Raw genomic sequence first — 17,732 nt, 5'->3', positions numbered from 1 at the left:
CAAACAAGATACATGTCCACGGGAAACAGCTAGGTTCAACACTATGATTTTTGTTAAAAATAATAATAATAATAATGAAAAAAGAACAAGGGGAGAGAGGATGCCATAATCAAAAACCAAGAAAGCTTGGGGAGGGGGGAGAAGGGAGGGGTTCAGCCTAACTTTTTCATCTTTTCAACAAAACCCCAAAAAATTTTGAAGAAAATTTCTGATGAAAAGTTTGTTTTCATCAAAAAAAAATTTCAGGGGAAAAAAAATTCTCCTGGGCAGCTCTACTGAACGCTGCATTGTCGGAGTGGCTGTCAGCAGTTACCACTATCACTCCTTGTACAGGACTCCCCTCTTCTTCAGGCCCTCAGCCCTACCACAGGATTCTCCTTCTGTTTTAGTGCTCTTGCTACTTGTCTTCTGCTTGGGTTTTATAGATTGTTTTCAACGGTATTATGTTTTAACTGCTTGTGCAATGCACCAAGAGTACATAAAATACCGTTCGCCGCAAACATTGTCAGTGGCAAGGTCCTGAGATGGCCTTTCATTTATAAAATATTTTTATGATTCTATTGGTATAATCATATTTTATAAATAAATGTAAAATAAGAGGTTTCCCTTTATGGTCAGAGGCCTGGATGAGATGGTTTTCTGGGGCCTGAACCATGAAACTGGAGCCAGGCAGGGAGCCCCGTTGAAGTCAGGAATGAGTGTTGCCTTCAAAAGTGGGGGGACACTGATTCTGATTCTGTCCTGGAGTAAATTTACACACGTGCTAAAGGCCCCAATTCTGCAAAAGCTCCAGGCAGGCAAACCCCCTGGACGTGCACCGTGGGCTCGGTCCTGCTTTGATTGAAGTCAGTGGCAAAACTGCCCCTGTGCAGGATCAGGCCTGGATTCCCTCTGAAGTCAATGGGGGATCCGTGCAGGTGCAGGGCTCCGCTGGCGCAGCGCGCGTGGCAGGATCGGGTCCACGGCGGGTTTTCCCGAAGCCCAGCACCCCGTGGCGAAGAGAGCCCGAGGCAATGCTGTGTAACTTCTCTGCGGGGCGTAACATGGCATACAGAACGTGGGAACATCGCCTCCCTGCCCGGTGAACTCCGCGGGCTTTCAGGGCGCTCCCATGTTCAGTGTTGCCGGTAGGGAGGATGGGAGCCATGTGCTTTCCCTGCCTGGCCAGGTGGGGGCCGGATCACCCGCCCAGGAGAGGGATTTTCCAGCTCTGGTCTCTAGGATTCTGTTAGTAATTAATTATTCAGTATTTTTATTAGTGCATTTCCCCCCCCCCCGTTCCACCTGCTGGAAGGAGGAGGGAGGGAGAAGCCCAGAAGCCACCCAGCGTCTCAGGCCAGCCCCCCTCTCCCCGCACATGGTGACCGCTCACCTGCAGCCGCGGGGAAACCAGCCTCCCCCCCCCGGGGGCGGGGGGCATGACCAGGGGGGAGTCCCCTGGGTGCACGTGTCCCCCCACCCCCGCCCCTCCCCTCCGCCCCCCGGCTGCAGCCCCACACGCCCACCCCGGCTCGGGCTGCGGGCTGCCGCGGCGGCTCCGCTCTCATGAGAACATTCCAGGCAGCAGCCCCAAGTCTGTTAGGTATTTGAATAGCACAAAGGAACCGCCTTCCCCTGATTGGCCGGCCCGGTCTCTCCTGGGCGGGAGGCGGCTGCCCGTCAGGCCGGGCCGGGCCCGGCGATAGGCTGCCGGAGCCAGGGGCGGGGCTGGGGAGGACATATAAATAGCGGGGGCTGGGTAGGCGAGCGCTCATTGCTTTGCGCTCAAGGTGCGGGCGGGCGGCGGTGGTGGCGCGGGGGCGCAGGGCGCACCGGTGATGGTGGCTCCCCTCGGAGCGCTGGCGACCCCCTGAGAGAGAGACCCAGAGAGAGAGAGACCCCCCCCCACCACCAACAGCCCCCAGCCCTTTCCCGGCCCGGGTGGATGCGGCCCGGGGTGTCTGGCTGCCAGCGCGGAGCGAGCAGATGCTGGGGGGCCGGAGGAGGATGGAGTGCGCCCTGGACGCCCAGAGCCTGATCAGCCTCTCCCTGCGCAAGATCCACAGCTCCCGCACCCAGCGCGGGGGCATCAAGCTCCACAAGAACCTGCTGGTCTCCTATGTGCTCCGCAACGCCCGGCAGCTCTACCTGAGCGAGCGCTACGCCGAGCTCTGCCGCCGCCAGCAGCACTACCCGGAGGGCGGCGTCCTGCTCGGGGCGCCCCCGGGCTGCGCGCCCGCCGGAGAGATCGCCCCGGAATTCAGCCCGCTCCAGCTGGCGGCCGAGGACCCAGAGCCGGGCATGCAGCAGCCGCGGAGCTGCGGGCTGGGCGGCGCGGCTGGGGCCGCCCTGGCAAGAGGCAGCGGCGGCGGCGACCTGCTGGAGGTGCCCGTGTGCGCTGCGCTCCTGCCCGGTGCGCCCCAGGAGGACGAGCCGCTGGAGCTGCAGCCCAGCCCGCCCCAGCCGGCGGCCCCTTCGGCGCTTCGCAGAGACTCTTCCCCCGGCTTCTACCGGGGCGGCGGCGGCGGCGGCAGCGCTTCTTCGGGGCTGCTCTACCCGGTGCCGGCGAGCTGTGACTTCGGCAGCCCGGCGCCTCCAGGCTCGGCCATGAGCGCAGCGAGCGGCGGCGCCTCGGCGCATTGTAGCAGCCGCACCACGGTGCTGGACCTGGACACCCATGTGGTGACCACGGTGGAGAACGGCTACCTGCACCAGGACTGCTGCTCGCAGTGCCCCTGCTGCTGCCAGGGCGCCGCGGCGCTCGGCGCCCCGCCGCCGACCCCGGGCACCAAGCGCAAGTACTACCCGGGGCAGGAGGACGAGGAGGACGGGGACCCGGGAGGGGTGGTGGTGGTGGGGGGCGGCGGCTCCCCCTTCTCCCCTTGCAGCAAGCGAGCCCGCTTCGAGGACTTCAGCCCCGAGCCGCCCCCGGACTCTTCCAACATCTCCAACTTGATCTCCATCTTCGGCTCCGGCTTCACGGGGCTGGTGAGCCGGCAGCAGGCGGACTGTGAGCAGCCCCTCAACGGGCAGCTGTGCGGCAAGCAGGCGCTGGCCAGCCTGGGAGCCTGGACTCGAGCTATCGTGGCGTTCTAGGGGCGGGGATGGACGGGGGGGGAGCGGTCCCAGGGACACGGACTCCGGAGGGGCCCCTGAAACAAAGAGGGGCGGGCGGGGGAGGGGAAGCCGAGCTCCTGTTTTATAAACTGTACAATAAAAAATCGCAGATCTTGGGGACTTTATTTTTGCAGAGATGAAAAGCACCTATTTAACTATGCCGCGTGTCCGCTCGGGCTTTATTTTGTATTGCGTGCGGGGGCGACTCCAGCCCGGGAGCCTGCCACGTGAGGCGAGGGCTGCTGCCCGGAGGAAGCCGTGTGTGCCGGGGAAGAGTTGGGAGAGCTGCACTTCTCTGCCCCTGGAGGAGCTGCTTGCGCTGGGTGGGGGGGTGGGAAGAGACACCGAAGCTTGCAGAGGCCGTTGGACTAATTCTGGGGGGGGGGATTCTGCCTGCAGGGCTGGGGGGGGAGAATGAGCCTACAGAAAAAGGGGAGCCAAGTGTGATCGATTTCTGTTGTTGTTGCCTCGGCACCGTCAGGTCTGTTACGCTGACACACTCCTTGGTTGTCCCGGGCAGGGGCAGACGGACCCCTGGCGCGTTTGCAAGGTTCATAGCTGGCGAGGTGGATTAAATCCTTCCGTCTCCCATTCAAACGACTTCATTTCGTTCCATTTTCCTCTCCCCTCCCAACACCGCCAGCAGCAGCGTGGGTCAGTGCCTCCCTCCAGCAGCGCGCTTCCTTGGGGAGCAGCCTTCCTCTTGCGTGCTCCACTTTGTTTCCTTTATTTAAAAAAAAAAATTCAGAAGGCAGAAATGAAAACATTTCAACTTTCCTCACTTGCCAGAAGAACTGTCTGCTGCGACCCCTCTTCCTACCATCTGTGCCAGGGTAACCCTGCAGAGCACAATAGCTTCTCGGGGGGGAGACAGAAGGGCGGTTTTCTCTTACCCCCTTCCACTCTTCTGGCTGCTCCATGGGACCTGTAGTCCTGCCGGCCACTGCTTTTTAACCGGACACAATGTGTTTGGGGACAACATGGCAAACTACATTTCCCATCATGCACAGCTCCGCAGTCCTCCTCTTACCCCACCCTCGCTCTGTGTTTGTGTACCTTCACCTAGGTGTATGTGACTGCCACAGGTAAACGTGTGAACACTACTTTTAACGTCTCTTTGAATGTGGTGTGCTGGGGTTTTTTGTTTTAAGTTTGACTGTTCTGGTTTCAGCCTTCCAAATCATAAAACCAGCATTGCTTGGTCTTGTGAAGAGATCTGTTGCCCTTTGACTCTCCCCACCTTTTTTTATTATTTTGTATTTTTAAATAAAAAAAAAAACCTTTTGTTGTAAAAAGGTGTTTTGTTTTCAATTTTTGTTTTTGCAGCCCTGTCATCCCAACCATCACAGTATAAGCACTATGTGTACTAGGGAGGCCTTGCCAAACGTTTTTTCTTTCTTTTTTCTTTTTTTCTTCTTCTTTGTATCCCTGTATTTTTGTGCAGATTGAATGGTATATCACCGGGTAAAACTGTTCAGATTTGTTTAAATTTATAATCTTAATAAAAAGTCCATTATAAAGTTTGTGGTGTTCTTTTTAAGTGGGTTTAACCCTCTTCTCTCTCTCTCTCCCAGTCCTATGCTGGGAAGGTTTTGCACAGTATGGATGAAATCGCTAGAGCTCACAGCTTGGCTCTATGAATGGTTATACCAAAGAGTTTTCCAATTTAGGCTGGATCTATAGATCCCACCCTAAATTATTTGGGGGGGGGGGAGAGATTACCTGTAGCCTGAATTTCTTTTTACTAGAAGGAGCTGACAAATCTTTAGCTTTCAGATGAGTGGAGATGCCACTTATTCAGCTTCCCAGGTGGGTGATTCTCAGGTGACCCCTGCATAGATTAACTGATCTCAAGCATTTGCCTAAAAGGCCCTGAACTACCAAGAGAACAGCACTTCTACCTACACTAGGAGATCCTCAACTCAACAGGTAAAAGCGCTGCATTCTTTTTTTTAAATTGCCTAGGCTTATATTGTACCCAGGTCTTAACTGTTCATCTACTTCAAGACAATAGGAGGGTGGAGATAGGGATATTTCAACCACATAAATCAGATCTGCTAGGGGCAAGGGCCTGCGCTTTGCTTAAAACCAGCTTAGACCTAGCGGGCCTGGCTTGCCCAAAAGTACTAGCACCAGAGTACACCAATGCCATTAGCCCAGCGACGGGTTTCCTAGTCCACAAGCTGCTCCATAAAAAAACAGCCATGGAGAGGGTCTGAAAAATTGGTGCACAAGGTGTATTCCTATCTCAGCATAGGCAGAGAGCGCTAAACTAATTCCATCCCCAACCCTGCCACACAGCCGCCTGCTTTTCTCGCCTCATCCTCCCTGATGTACTTGTGAAGTTGGGGGTTTTTTAAGTTGCAGTTTGTTATCACCACTCTGTGCCACTTGGTGGTGTGTTTTATTTAAAAAAAAAAAAAAAAAAAAAACCAAATGAATGAAGGTAATCAAGGCTCCCTGACCACCTACAGGCTGACCTCAGAAGAGGAGGATTTTGAAAGCCCAGGCAAAAACCGTGCAGGTTTAGAGCAAAATCGACTGCTGCTGCGAGTCCAGCTTTTTTTACAATAGAATCGCTACGATTTCTCCTGTGAGCTGGGGGGGGGAGAAACTGCCGATGGCTGCAACGATTCGAACTAAAAAAACCTCAAAGATCGCAACGAAGTACTGTGCTTTCCTCTCCAGAGATATTGGGGGGGGGGGGGGGAGATTTGGAAAAGAATCGCATTGGAAGGAGACTCCGATTAGTCAAGCAAAAATTTAGTCGAGTACATCGAGCTTAATCACAAGGTAGCAAAGTGTGTGTGTGTACCCCCAATAATCCAGCTATAACATTCACATTACAACTTGCCCTGTGTCAGCCTGGAATTCCTGTGGGGCCCGTTCACTGGGGGTTGTAACTGTTCTCCCCCACACCAACTTTCTGGCTTTGTTGGGGGCAGGAGTCTCCTGTTCTGTTGGTTTCTTTCTTTCTTTCTCTTCGAAGTCTCCGAAATCTTTTTTGTAGGATAATTGTTGTGATTTGATTCCATTAAACCTACCCGGGCTCTAAGGCGAAGCCAGTTGTCAGAGCTCCCCCTAGCGACGGTTTCGGAGCACTGCAGCCCTCCCGCTACTTCGGGGGAATGGGAAAAAGCCGCTCCGACCTGCCCCGCTGGCAGAGGCGGGTTTTGGGGAGCTGAGGCCCGGATCGCGGTGGGGCTTGAGGGCCGGGCCCCAGCGAGGATGGCCGAGGGGGGCGGGGAGCAGCAGCACCTTGAGGCTTTGTTAGAAGCGCAAACACTGGCCCGTCTCCCCTGGCAGAGCTAAACAACCCGACCCAGCGCCCTCGCCCCCTGCCCCGTTCACACTGCGCCGCGGAGCGCAGCGGGACTCAGAGCAGAGCTCAGCCCTGGTGCCAGGGCTCGAACAGGCGCTTGCTGCGTCTCGCCGCCTCCCTCCCCCCGGCCTGTAACAGCCCACACCGCTCCGGGGGCAGCGAGACAGATCAGCGGGCGGCTGAAGTGCCTCGCTCCGCTTTAATGAGGATGGATGTGGGGTGAGGGGCCCAGCGCACCCGCCTCTCTATGGTGCCCCTTTAAAGGGCACACGGCCTTCTTTAGCAATCGGCTCTTTGCTAGCAGCCTCGCCCCCCGCCTCACACCCTCTGCACAGATTTGGGGGGGGGGTGAGGGGCGCTACTGGTCATGGGTGCACCTGGCTCCCCTTCCCCCCACCAGCCCATTGGCCAGCAGCAGCTCTAGGGTGGTTGGGAGAGTCTCACAGGTCCTGGGTTTGGGCTGCCCAGGCAACGTCTGGCCCCATGAAGGTCTGATGCCTCCTATTTAATTACCATAGAGACCCAGCAGCACGCCTACACTTAGGGTGCAACATCTCCTTCCACCCAAGCGTGGCACCAGTGAGGGGCCCCCAGAGAGGCTCTGGGATGTTCCATCCTTGAAGAAGGTGGATGGGTGCAAAGGCTTTCTGAAAACCAAGACCCAGCCCTGGAGAGCCATCTACAATGGGCTTTGCCTCTCGCACATAAGAACAGCCATAACGGCTCCCTCTAGCCCAGTCTCCTGTCTTCCACCAGTGGCCAGTGCCACGTGCTTCAGAGGGAATTAACAGAACAGGCAATTATGGAGTGATCCATTCCTGTCATCCAGCATCTGGCAGCCAGACGTTTAGGGACACCCAGAGCATGGGCTTGCATCCCTGACCATCTTGGCTAATAGCCACTGATGGACCTTTCCTCCAGAACTACCAAAAACTACATCCCACCCCCTCTAACATGGATCCTGGAATGGTAGCATGGCTTCAGTTAAAACAAACGCATCTTCTCCCAACAGGAGGAAATCTGACACTTCTTTCTGCTTAGGTTTCGTGTCTGGGCAGAGCATGGAGGTCACAGGTGCTTTGGCCCACTGGGAAGGGTTCAGGGCTGGTACTTACGACTTTTGGGGCCATGCTTTGTGACACTGGGCTCTTGCTCAGGAGCAATTGCTTGGCTAACTCATCCCACCTCTCCTGGGATCTCTGAGAGTCTCTTTCTCTGGGTCATCTCTTGGTGACCTCTCCCCCATGCACCTTGTGAGAGAGAGAGAGGCTTGTTGGTGATGTGTGTGAAATCCCAAGACAAAACTTTCTAAACAAAACATCCACCTTCCCCTGGGAAAATGAGATAAGTCCTGCCCCCTCCAGAGTGGAAGCTGGGGTGGGGGATGCCCACTTGGTACATCTCTACCACATCCTGCCTGATGGAGAGCGCTACAGAAGTACTGTCCCCGTTTACACTGGAGGGAGAATTTAGTTCAGCATCCGACGCACTTAGCTCTTTGGAAGGTTCTGGCCTTCAGTGATTTGCCCTAGGACTGTTGGAGGCACAGGGGGAATAGAACCCAGGTCTCTTGAGCCTCTTGCAGTGCTGTGACGGAGGCAAGGGACTATTTCCACCTGGTATCACTAGTGTGATGTTACTAATCCCACAGCTGGGGGGAGGAAGGAGGCGTGTCTAGCGGCATCTTTCACCTATGGTTGCACTGCAGGCCATGAAGCTATTGAGATAGGCCAGTGAGATGCACAGTCATTCATCACTCCTTTCATATTTTCTTCTAATCTGCTGACCCTCCCCCCCCCCCCCAAGACACTGCAAGGGAACGTTTTTGCTCTGGGAACACAATTCTCTTGGGACAAATGCTACCTCCCCTGGCTAGGGTGTCACAGGGCACAGAAGGTCCATGGGGGAGTGCAGTGTACGTCAGGGAGGGGCAGCTGTGTTATATCACCCTGGAAGGAGACCATGGAGGGATTCAGATCTCAGGAGCTATGGAGGTGTAAACCCACCTGCCCATCCATCAGCTCTGGGGGTCACTGCTAGTGCAGCTTTTCTTGTTCTCTGCCCATTAGTGATCAGAGACAAGGGGTCCCAAAGAGAATGACATTACCCTTCTTCGCTTATGGCAAAACCCATGCCTCACTCAGCGTTCCCAGAGAGCCGGGAGTGAGTAACTGGAGAATCTCTCCACTTTCCTATTTTCCCATAACCGAGGGAGGGACTGACCCCATTTGTTAGAGACCAAGTGCCACCTGCTGAAAAGATCTGTGCTGAGGTGGGTTGACACAGCAGCCAACTGATGTCCGTGGGAATACAGCAGAGCAGAGACCTGGAGCTTTTCAGACCTATTCCAGGGCACCCTCGGGGGGGGATGGCTTAGCAGCATCCATGGAAGCGGTGGCTCCCCAGAGTCAGTCAAATCACCCCAACCCTCCATTCAGTTTGGTGGCAGAATTGTAACATGAAGCCCACTCCACAGCACTGCCCAGCTGTGGTGCAAATGGCCACTAAACACGAATATGACCCTGCTGGAACCTGACAACTGCTGTCCAACCACAGCCCTAGCCCCATTCCTTCATGGGAATTGACCGTGCCTATTTCTATGGGCAAACAGGGACACCTTCCTGCCTAGAGGGAGCAGGTTCTGCTGGGGGAAGATTCTCTTGAGGCATGGCAGTGGCTCATAGTTCTGATATACTTGAAAATACATTCCCCCCCCAGTTCAATGGGAATCTGTAGCTGCAGCTTATCAGACTTTGTGGCCAGAAGTTTTACTTTAGGGGAGTTTTAAACCACAGGGCCCCAGCTAGTGCCGAGTGGTTCATTGTGATTTTCCAAACCCTCAGCAGCTGGAGAGCTTTCTAAGGGACCCTGCTCCAGCCTCCAGCCACTCTGGGAGGGTGGGAGCTGCCTCTTTGCCGTGTTGGAGGAAAATAATATTTCACCCTTCTCCAGTCCCTTTCATCAGCGAATCGCCAAACTCTGTAGGCACCCTCATTAATCCAGCCTCACAACAGCCCTGCTGCTTGAGGCAGGAAGGGATTATCCCCCTACCTGCATATTACAGAGGGGGAAACTGAGGCACAAAGCCATGACGGGATGTGCCCAAGGTCACATAGCAGGGCTGTGGCAGAACCAGGAATCAAAGTCTCAATTCTCCGCTTTAGGGAGGGGACCCCCTCGTTCCCCGAACACACACCAAACCTTGCAGCCGTGACTCGTTCACTGAAAGGTTCCCATGAACCAGCTGGCATAGTTCTGCCTATTGCAACCCCTCCCCCAATCAAGCCACCTTCCAGCAAACCCTGGTGCATCAACCAGCCCTCTCATTTTACTCTCTGGTGCTGCCAAGGCCCCTTTGGGACAGGGACAGTCAGTCCCACAGCCTGCATCAGAAGCTTGTTTTAAAACTCCCCAGCATTTCCCTCCTCGAGGCCCTCAGTATAAACAGGCTGCCTGAACAACCGGTTCCTCTGCCTTCCAGGGCTGCAACTGCAAGAGGAAGGAGTGGCTGGTGGAGGCTTCACCTCCTGGGGAACCCTGTGGCCCTGCTCCAGTCGCAGGATACCTTCCCCCAGCCTTACCCACCCCCACAACCTGTAGTCAGCTCCCTCCCTCCTCCTTCCTATGGGAAAATCAAGCCTTTCCACATTTCCCAGGATGAACGTTTCTTTGCCTTCTCCTATGGACTGAAACAAACAAGAGGCTGCAATTCACAACACTGACAAAGATGTCCCCCCTCCCCAGAAAAAGTAATTGACTGCTGGGTTGGGTGGGGGAAGGGATGTGTGGGGAGAGCAAAGGGGCCCCCATAAGAACCCTACCCACAAAGGGAAATAAGTAGCTCTCCCAGCCCAGGCGGGACTGTTGAGTTCCTGACTTATTTGGAGGTGAATTCATTTATTTATATATTTTAAACACCACTCATGACATTTCTCTTCTTAAGAAGGCAGCAACCGCAGCAGCAATCCCATATCACAGTCTCTCTCCTGAAAGCGGAGCCTAGAAACTGGAGCCTCATCTGCATATTCATAAGCACCTGATAAATTAATCATGATGTCAGTAGCATTCTGGCTGGAAGGGAGGTGACAGTGTAAGGTTGCTCCCCCCACACACACAGTTTCTCTCTCTTCCCCAGATAATTTTTGTCACTTCATCGTAAACCCGGAACCCACAGCCTCTCCCAGACTACAGGCTAGGAGATCTGTGCCCACCTTGACAAGACAGGGCATAACTTGCCTTCCCTGTTCTACAGCCTTCCCTCCTGGCCTCTGATCCCACTTGTGAAAGAGGCTGGAACAGATGGGCTGGAGAGAGGGGAAGGACACAGGGTCTGGCTGATCTCATCTGCTACCAGAGGAAACCTGCACATCTCCTAAACCCTTATGGGGGGGAGGGAGGGGATATGCCATTCACATACACACACATCCTCATCCCAGTCCCAAATCAGCCCCCGTCCCATACTGATCTTGTGGTTTCTCTTGCCTCCATGACCGAAACTTTTCCAACCTCAGAGACCCGGCGTCACAGAGCAGAGGTTAGAGACATTGCTATTTATCCTGAAGGAATCATTCCTCCCCTCTCTTCTTGCTGTTATTCCTCCTTCATTCCTAGGCTTTGTTCTACTTTTGGCCCTTGACCAGTGGAGATCAGGGACCATCGGCCTTTTGTTCTTGGCTGTCTGTGCAGTAAGGTAAAAGGATCTGGACGTGAGCAACACCAACGTGCCCGCATCACTGGGGAGTGGGGGGGAGGGAAATACAACCCAAAGGGACATCCACGACACCAGTGTATTCCAGGCAGGCTCAAGGCCACTACTGCTGCGACCTAATGATCTAGCCTGATGCTCTCCAGGATGGGTGCTGAGACCTTAGTAGGACGGGAACTTGATCAGTTAGGTTTGCAGCAGAACCGGAGAACTCGGAGGGAATTCTGGGGGGAGATGAGGAAAGAGGAAGCAGCCCAGTTTTCCATGCAGCAAAAGTAGCCACTGCGCCTCTGAGCCAGGCCAGACTGATGGCTGTGGACGAAGAAAAGCAGAAAGACAAGGCCTGTTCTATACTGTGCATAAACAGCTCTCCCCTCCCTGGAGCTTCTGCTGTCTGTCCTTGGGAAAAAGAAAGAAGTAAACAAACCCTAGACCCTAACCTGTGATTGTAGAACAACAGCAGGCATTCCCTTCCACTCAAAATGCTCCCCACGGGTTAGATCGAATGCACAGGTCTCTCCTGAGCCTCTTTAGTGTCTTTTGTCAGAATCCCTCATTTTCTGGTAGGAGTCACCTTGCTCTGTCAGGGAGCAGAGATGGAGATTCTGCCTTAACAAAGGAGGGAGAGCACTTGCTTACACGCTGGCCCCTTTAAGAAGGGGCACGTGTGCCTGCTTGGAGAGCAGTCATTTTAAGAAGCTGCTTGTGCCCGGAGGCCAGTGCCTTCCAAGTGTGGGTCTCTACATCTTTGTTGTACTCTGCCACACTTTCAAAAGCTACTGGTTGGAACTAAAGCCAGGCTGAGTGCAGGGCAGAGCCATCGGTTGGTGGCAGGCCCCTTTCACAGGATGCAGGTGTTGTGCCTCCTATGAAGCTAAATCCATCCTTGAATTTATTCTTAGATGAGTTCTGGTAGCACTTGGAGGCCCCAGCTAAGATCAGGACCCCATTGCACAGGCACACACACACACACACACAGTGAGGCAGTTCTGAAGAGCTTACAGTCTACCTGGCTCAAACACAGAGGGCGTGTTACTATCCCCATTTTACAGACCAGGAGCCTGAGGCCCAGCGAGCCCAAAGTCACACAAAGAGTCTGCGGCAGAGGTGGAAGTTGAACCCAAGTCTTTTGAGTCTAACAGTGCCTTAGCCACAAGACCAACCTTCCACACCCTGGAAGTGTCTCTGAGCAGGCTGGGGAAGAGCTAAAGAATGGAGCACAGCTGGTAACTGTTAGCACCAAAAGACAACAGACAAAGCTCAAGGAAATGTTTGACTTTTCTCTCCATTTAAGATTCTTTGCTCTATAGACAATTACCAAGGTGGTTGAAGGTGTTAGCTCTGCTAACCAGATACCAGGGGCTTCATGTATGCCCCACTTCCTCCTCCTGATTTTCCAATTTTCACCAAAATCAATAGGGTTCTGTCCATTCATAGAACAGTCCCTGAAATTCTGGAATTGATTGGATGTGGTGTTAAAAAGTGATTGCATTCCAGACACTGAGAAATGCCACTGAGTTGAACGTACGGCCTTGCAGGCTTGGCCGGTTGTTTGTATTGCTCCAGCAATGGGCCAGGACCCTAGTGTGCTAGGTGCTGGACAAGCACAGAAGAAGAAGAGCACCCATACACAGTGGATGTAAAATACAGTCAGATAAGAGCTCTCCACTCATTTGCAGCAGCGGCAGCATGTTACACTTGCTTAGTTTGCACAGACGTACGTGACCACCCGAAGTGCAGGATAGCGGAGAAGCAAGCTCGGGGCTGTTTGTTCAGCACCTTCACCAGCATTGTTCCTTTAGGGTTTGATCCAGGGCCTATTCTAATCAATGGGAATCTTTCCATTGACTTCGGGGGGACTCGATCAGGCCCCTTATTAGAAAGCTGGAAGCCATGAAATGAGTTTTCCAACCAAAGGCGGCGGAAACGGCCACTCAACACCTGGTTAAGCTGTAGGTCAGACAAAGGAGTGAGTCACATATGTATCTGGGATCAGGACAGTAAAAGCACTTTTCCATCTCAAGCTCCCCAGGATCGGCCCTTCCTTAAGCCCAAGTCTCCATGGACTCCCTAGGTCCAAGTTCCAGATTCTTCCCCTTTCTCTTTCCTGTCTGCTAAGGTCTCCCCAGTTTGTGTGAGAGTTTGCAGAAATATATTTTGGGATGTGCCTATGTTAGCAGATGTTTGAATTACTCCCATGCAGAGAGAACAGTAGGATAGCTGTGAGGGACAAAGCAATATGGTCTAGAGGCCATTCATGTTAGCAGTGTGTTTAATATGTTAGGTTTGTGTAGTGGTGGATAATTAGCATCTAAGCAGTAATTATTCACATTGACCTCTCTGTATTCTGCTAGTATTTTTGATGATTAATGCTCTTCTTTGATGTAACCCTATTCCTTGATTTAAAGGTTTGTTTGGTCTGTCATGAAAGTTAAAGGGAAGCTGCAGTTATAGAAAACGTTTCCTAACCACTGCATCGAATCACAAAAGAATAAACCATTCAACAAAATTACAATTAAAAATGTCTTGCATGTAAGAAATTAATATTTAGCCACAAAACGACCATCCTGACAATACAGTGACACAGGAAAAAATCCTCAGCTTATGAAACACGAGACTTGCAAGAAACTGTCCATGTTTTTTAAAAGTAAGTTCATAAGAACTCTTTGCACTTGGCATCTAGGCATCTGCGTGGACATGAATAATGCACATCTCAGACACCCCTGGGAAGTAGCTGACTATCCCTATCCCGACGTTACAAATGGGGGAAACTGAGGCACAGAGCAGTGCAGAGACTTGCCCAAGATCACACAGTAAGTCATTGGCAGAGCCAGGAATAGAACCTACAGTCCCCAAGTCTGTGCTTTAACCACTAGATTATGCTGTCTCTTATTTGCCTAGGAGAAGTACACGAGTATTTGCACCCCAGAGGCTAAGTCGGGATCCCCAAAGGAAGGTTTGTGAACCCCAAAGGGGTCTGTCTTTGTACTCCCTTGTCTCTGGTAGGTTGCCTGTATTCCTACCTGCTATTAATCATTAAAGCACAGCTAATGTAATGAACCAGATAAATACAAATCAATCACAGAACTCACCTGGCAAGCAACAACTTCAGAAGCTGCCTGTCTTCCTCCTGCTTCCAGGTGCACTTCCTGTGTCCCCAGCAGACACTCTCCCCACCAGCCTTCCTCTGTCTCCAGCAGACTACCTTGCTGCTGGGAAGCATCAGTGAAATGGCAGCTGTCAGCGAGAGGCGCCATCACCCACAGCTCTGGAGATGTTGAATTGTGCCAGGTTGAAGATAAGGGCAGGTCTTCAGGATGACAGGCCCTTAGGGCTGGTCTACACTAGAAAATTAGATCGACCCAGCTACATTGCTCAGGAGTGTAAAAACTCCGCAGCTTTGAGCAGCATAGTTAAGCTGACCTAAGCCCCCCTGTAGACAGCATTAAGTCAATAGAAGAATTCTTCTGTCAACCTAGCTGCCACCTCCGGGGGAAGTGGATTACCTGTACTGACAGGAGAACCCTTCCTATCAGCATAGGTAGCCTCTACACTGAAGCATACAGCGGTACAGCTTCAGCACTGCAGCTGTAGCATTTCCAGTGTAGACAAAGTCCTCACAGTGTGAATATTAATTCAGCTATTTGCGGGGGATGAAGTAATTTTCCCTTATGGTCAGATCTTAGTTTTTCCTGACCCTACACACGGGTCAGTCGTCACAACAAGGTAGATGCATAGGATGTGGTCATGGTCTCTGATTACCTATGTGGGGAGAAGAGATCTGATGCCAGAGGGCTCTCTTTGAGCAGACAAAGTTAAAACAAGATCCCATGACTGGAAGGCAGCAAAGTTCAGACTAGAAATAAGGTGCAAATTCTTACTTGTGAGGGTAGTGAACCATTGGGACGCTGCCAAGGGACACTGAGGATTCTCCATTGCTTGGAGTCTTTAAATCAAGGCTAGATAGCTTAGAGAAATTCTCTCCTTCAGCCACAAGTTATTGGGCTCAACACACAATGAGCCTCTCTGACCTGTATTATGCAAGAAGTCAGACTAGATGATCACAATGGTACTACCTGGCCTTAAGGACGTATGACCATACACAGGGTTTGTGTTTGAGGATGGGGATGAAATTTCAGAGCAATTGGCCCCCCCAAAATATTTGGTTTTAATATATCTCCCCCACACTGCAATCTGGTGCATTTCCCAGGTGAAAAAGCCTGGCTTTTCAGGGGTATTGGGACAGCTAGCAGCACCCAGACAGGAAGGTGAACTTCCCCAGAAGCAGGCAAGCCCACACACTCCCTAAAGAGGGATCCCCACTATGACTGTAACAGTTTTGTTTCCACCTCACTCGATGAAGCCTTTGGATAAACTCTTTACCCTGCCAGACCCCCTTCTACCTAAGCAGCTCATTTCACATCCTGGCATTTTCAGCCTCACACCAGTCCCATAGGGCAAGCAAAGCACCCAGGCCCTATCATCCTGAAGTCTGCCTCTGCAGCAGCTGCCTTTATCCTGGTTTATATTCCTACTGGGACATTGATTGGCCCAGCCCTGGCTTATTACTCCACCCTCTCCACCTGTGTGAGGGCTGGGCAGAGAGTTAACCCCCTGCTTGCTGGAAACCAGATAGGGCCTGCACAAGGGAGAGATTTTCTTTTGGTGAGAAATCATCTCATGCCTCACACACCCTAGGACTATTCTCCTCCTACCAAGCTGCCAGTACAGAAACCTTCCCTCTGCAAAGGGCTGGCCGTGGCTCCCAATGGAGATCCTCTGCAAGAGAGAGGCATGAGCAACTGCTACAAGATGCTTCCTTCCAGCCCAGTAGCCCAAGACCTACCATGAAATCCTGACCCCACTGAAGTCAGTAGCAAAGCTCCTGTTGAATTCAATGAAGCCAGGATTTCACCCCTATTCTCTGGTCCTCGCCTGACCATGGCACTGTGCTGTCACTGCACTACCAGACTAGCCCTTGTACAGGATCAATACATGCAGTAGTAGAGGTAAAGGTGAGGAAGGTTAGCCTGGAGGGTGGATGCTGCCCTGGCCTGGGATTCAGGTGACCTGGGTTCCAGTCCTTGCAGTGTTATAGACCTCCTGAGTGACCTCCAGCAAATCACTTAGCTGTTCTATGTATCAGCTCCCCAGTTTAAATCGGGATGATAATGCTTCCCTCCCTCATGGGGGCCCTGGATAGGAGATAGGTACCTCTGAGATACAAGCACTGCCCCTTGACATCTCATGGAATGATGCCCCTACAACTCAGCTGGTTGGGGGCTCCACAGGTGGACTGTAGTTGAAAGAGAATCCCAGCAACATAAGGAGCGAGTGGGAAAGAGTACGCTCCCTTATCCCAGAGCCGCACCAAACTGGGCAGGCTCACAGCACATGGGCAGTGACTGTGCAGTACCCCTACTCCAAGCCTTGGCATATCAGGATGATGGCTATACAGGGAACAGATTTGTATGATTTGTAATTATTTGTGTTGCAGGAGTAGCTAGGAGCCCCCATCATGGCCCAGGACCCCATTGTGCTAGGTGCTGTACAAACACAGAGCAAAAAGATAGTCTCTGTCCCAAGTCTTAGTTATCAAGGGGATTGAACCAGGATCTTCAGAACAAAGAGCAACGACCTTCACTGCTTGAGCTAGAGAATTAAGCTCCTAATGAGGAAGTGTGATAGATTCCTGTCAACTATGGATCAAGCCTCAGGGGAGACATGGAGCACACACTGAACAGGGAGTTACAGTACTTCACCCTCTTTGCTGTAGTTGGGTGTACTAATCTGAATCTGCTTTTTACCTTTATCGTGTATCCTTTTAGAGCAATGTTTCCCGAGCTGTGATCCAGGCCTCGTTGAGGGGACCTGTAGTGATTGTCAGGGACAAGTTGGTCTGACCTAGTGGTTAGAGCAAGAGGCTGTCCAGTGGTTAGCACTGCAGCCCAGCCTAGTGGGTAGAGCCAGAGGCCAACTTAGCTGGTGGAGTCAGGAACCAGGAGACAAGCCAAGGTTCAGAGCCAGCATCAGGAACAAGCCTGGAGCTGAGCTTAAATGCAGACCTGTTTGCTCCTTGCAGCCATTACGGTTGGTGGGCCAATCAGGAGATTCTGCCACAGCCCGGGTGGGCTCTTTAACCAGCCTGAGGACTGAGCGGGTTAGCTCCAGGCTCAGCTGAGGGAACTCGAGCCCATAGTTCCTGACAGTGATAATTGGGGCCTAGTAGACTTACCCCAGTGGTGAGTGTAACTGTGGGAAAGTTGATGAAAATTTATGAAATTACAAATTAATACACCAGACTTCAGCCTCCTCCAGGGGGTACTCAAGCCACGTTGGGGAAATGTATTTATTTGCTTTGAAATGAATGTTGTTTTGTTTGTTTAGGACTTGAAAAACAGACACTGGTCCCAAAGATTCATTGAAGTCCATAGACCCTTAATGGATAGACAGGAGAAAGATGCTCAGTACCTCATGAGGGGCCAAATCCAACTTTCACTGAAGTCAACGGAAAGTCTCCCCAGTGAGCGTTGGCTCAGGCCCTTGCTGAGACCAGACTAACAGAACAGAAAAACTCAAGGTGATCCTGCTCCTATTGAAGGCCTTTGC

At 52.4% G+C, this 17,732-nt stretch overlaps 1 protein-coding gene across 1 annotated transcript; it reads left to right on the top strand.

The window, feature by feature from the left end:
• The first annotated feature begins 1,784 nt into the window (after positions 1-1,784).
• Positions 1,785-3,410, top strand: IER5L (immediate early response 5 like). Its single transcript, XM_024192905.2, has one exon. It carries the CDS (start codon positions 1,966-1,968, stop codon positions 3,073-3,075), a length of 1,110 nt encoding a protein of 369 aa, XP_024048673.1. The 5' UTR covers positions 1,785-1,965; the 3' UTR covers positions 3,076-3,410.
• The last annotated feature ends 14,322 nt before the right edge of the window (positions 3,411-17,732 follow it).

Source organism: Terrapene carolina, unplaced genomic scaffold (genome assembly GCF_002925995.2).
Source record: "Terrapene carolina triunguis isolate 2854851 unplaced genomic scaffold, T_m_triunguis-2.0 Scaffold238, whole genome shotgun sequence".
NCBI lineage: Eukaryota > Metazoa > Chordata > Testudines > Emydidae > Terrapene > Terrapene triunguis.
The sequence above is the reverse complement of the archived record's forward strand: the minus strand, read 5'-3'. Positions and strand labels throughout refer to the sequence as shown.

What these genes read in the sequence shown, in the direction of transcription:
- IER5L (XM_024192905.2), top strand. Translation starts at nt 1,966, where the DNA reads ATGCTGGGGGGCCGGAGGAGGATGGAGTGCGCCCTGGACGCCCAGAGC.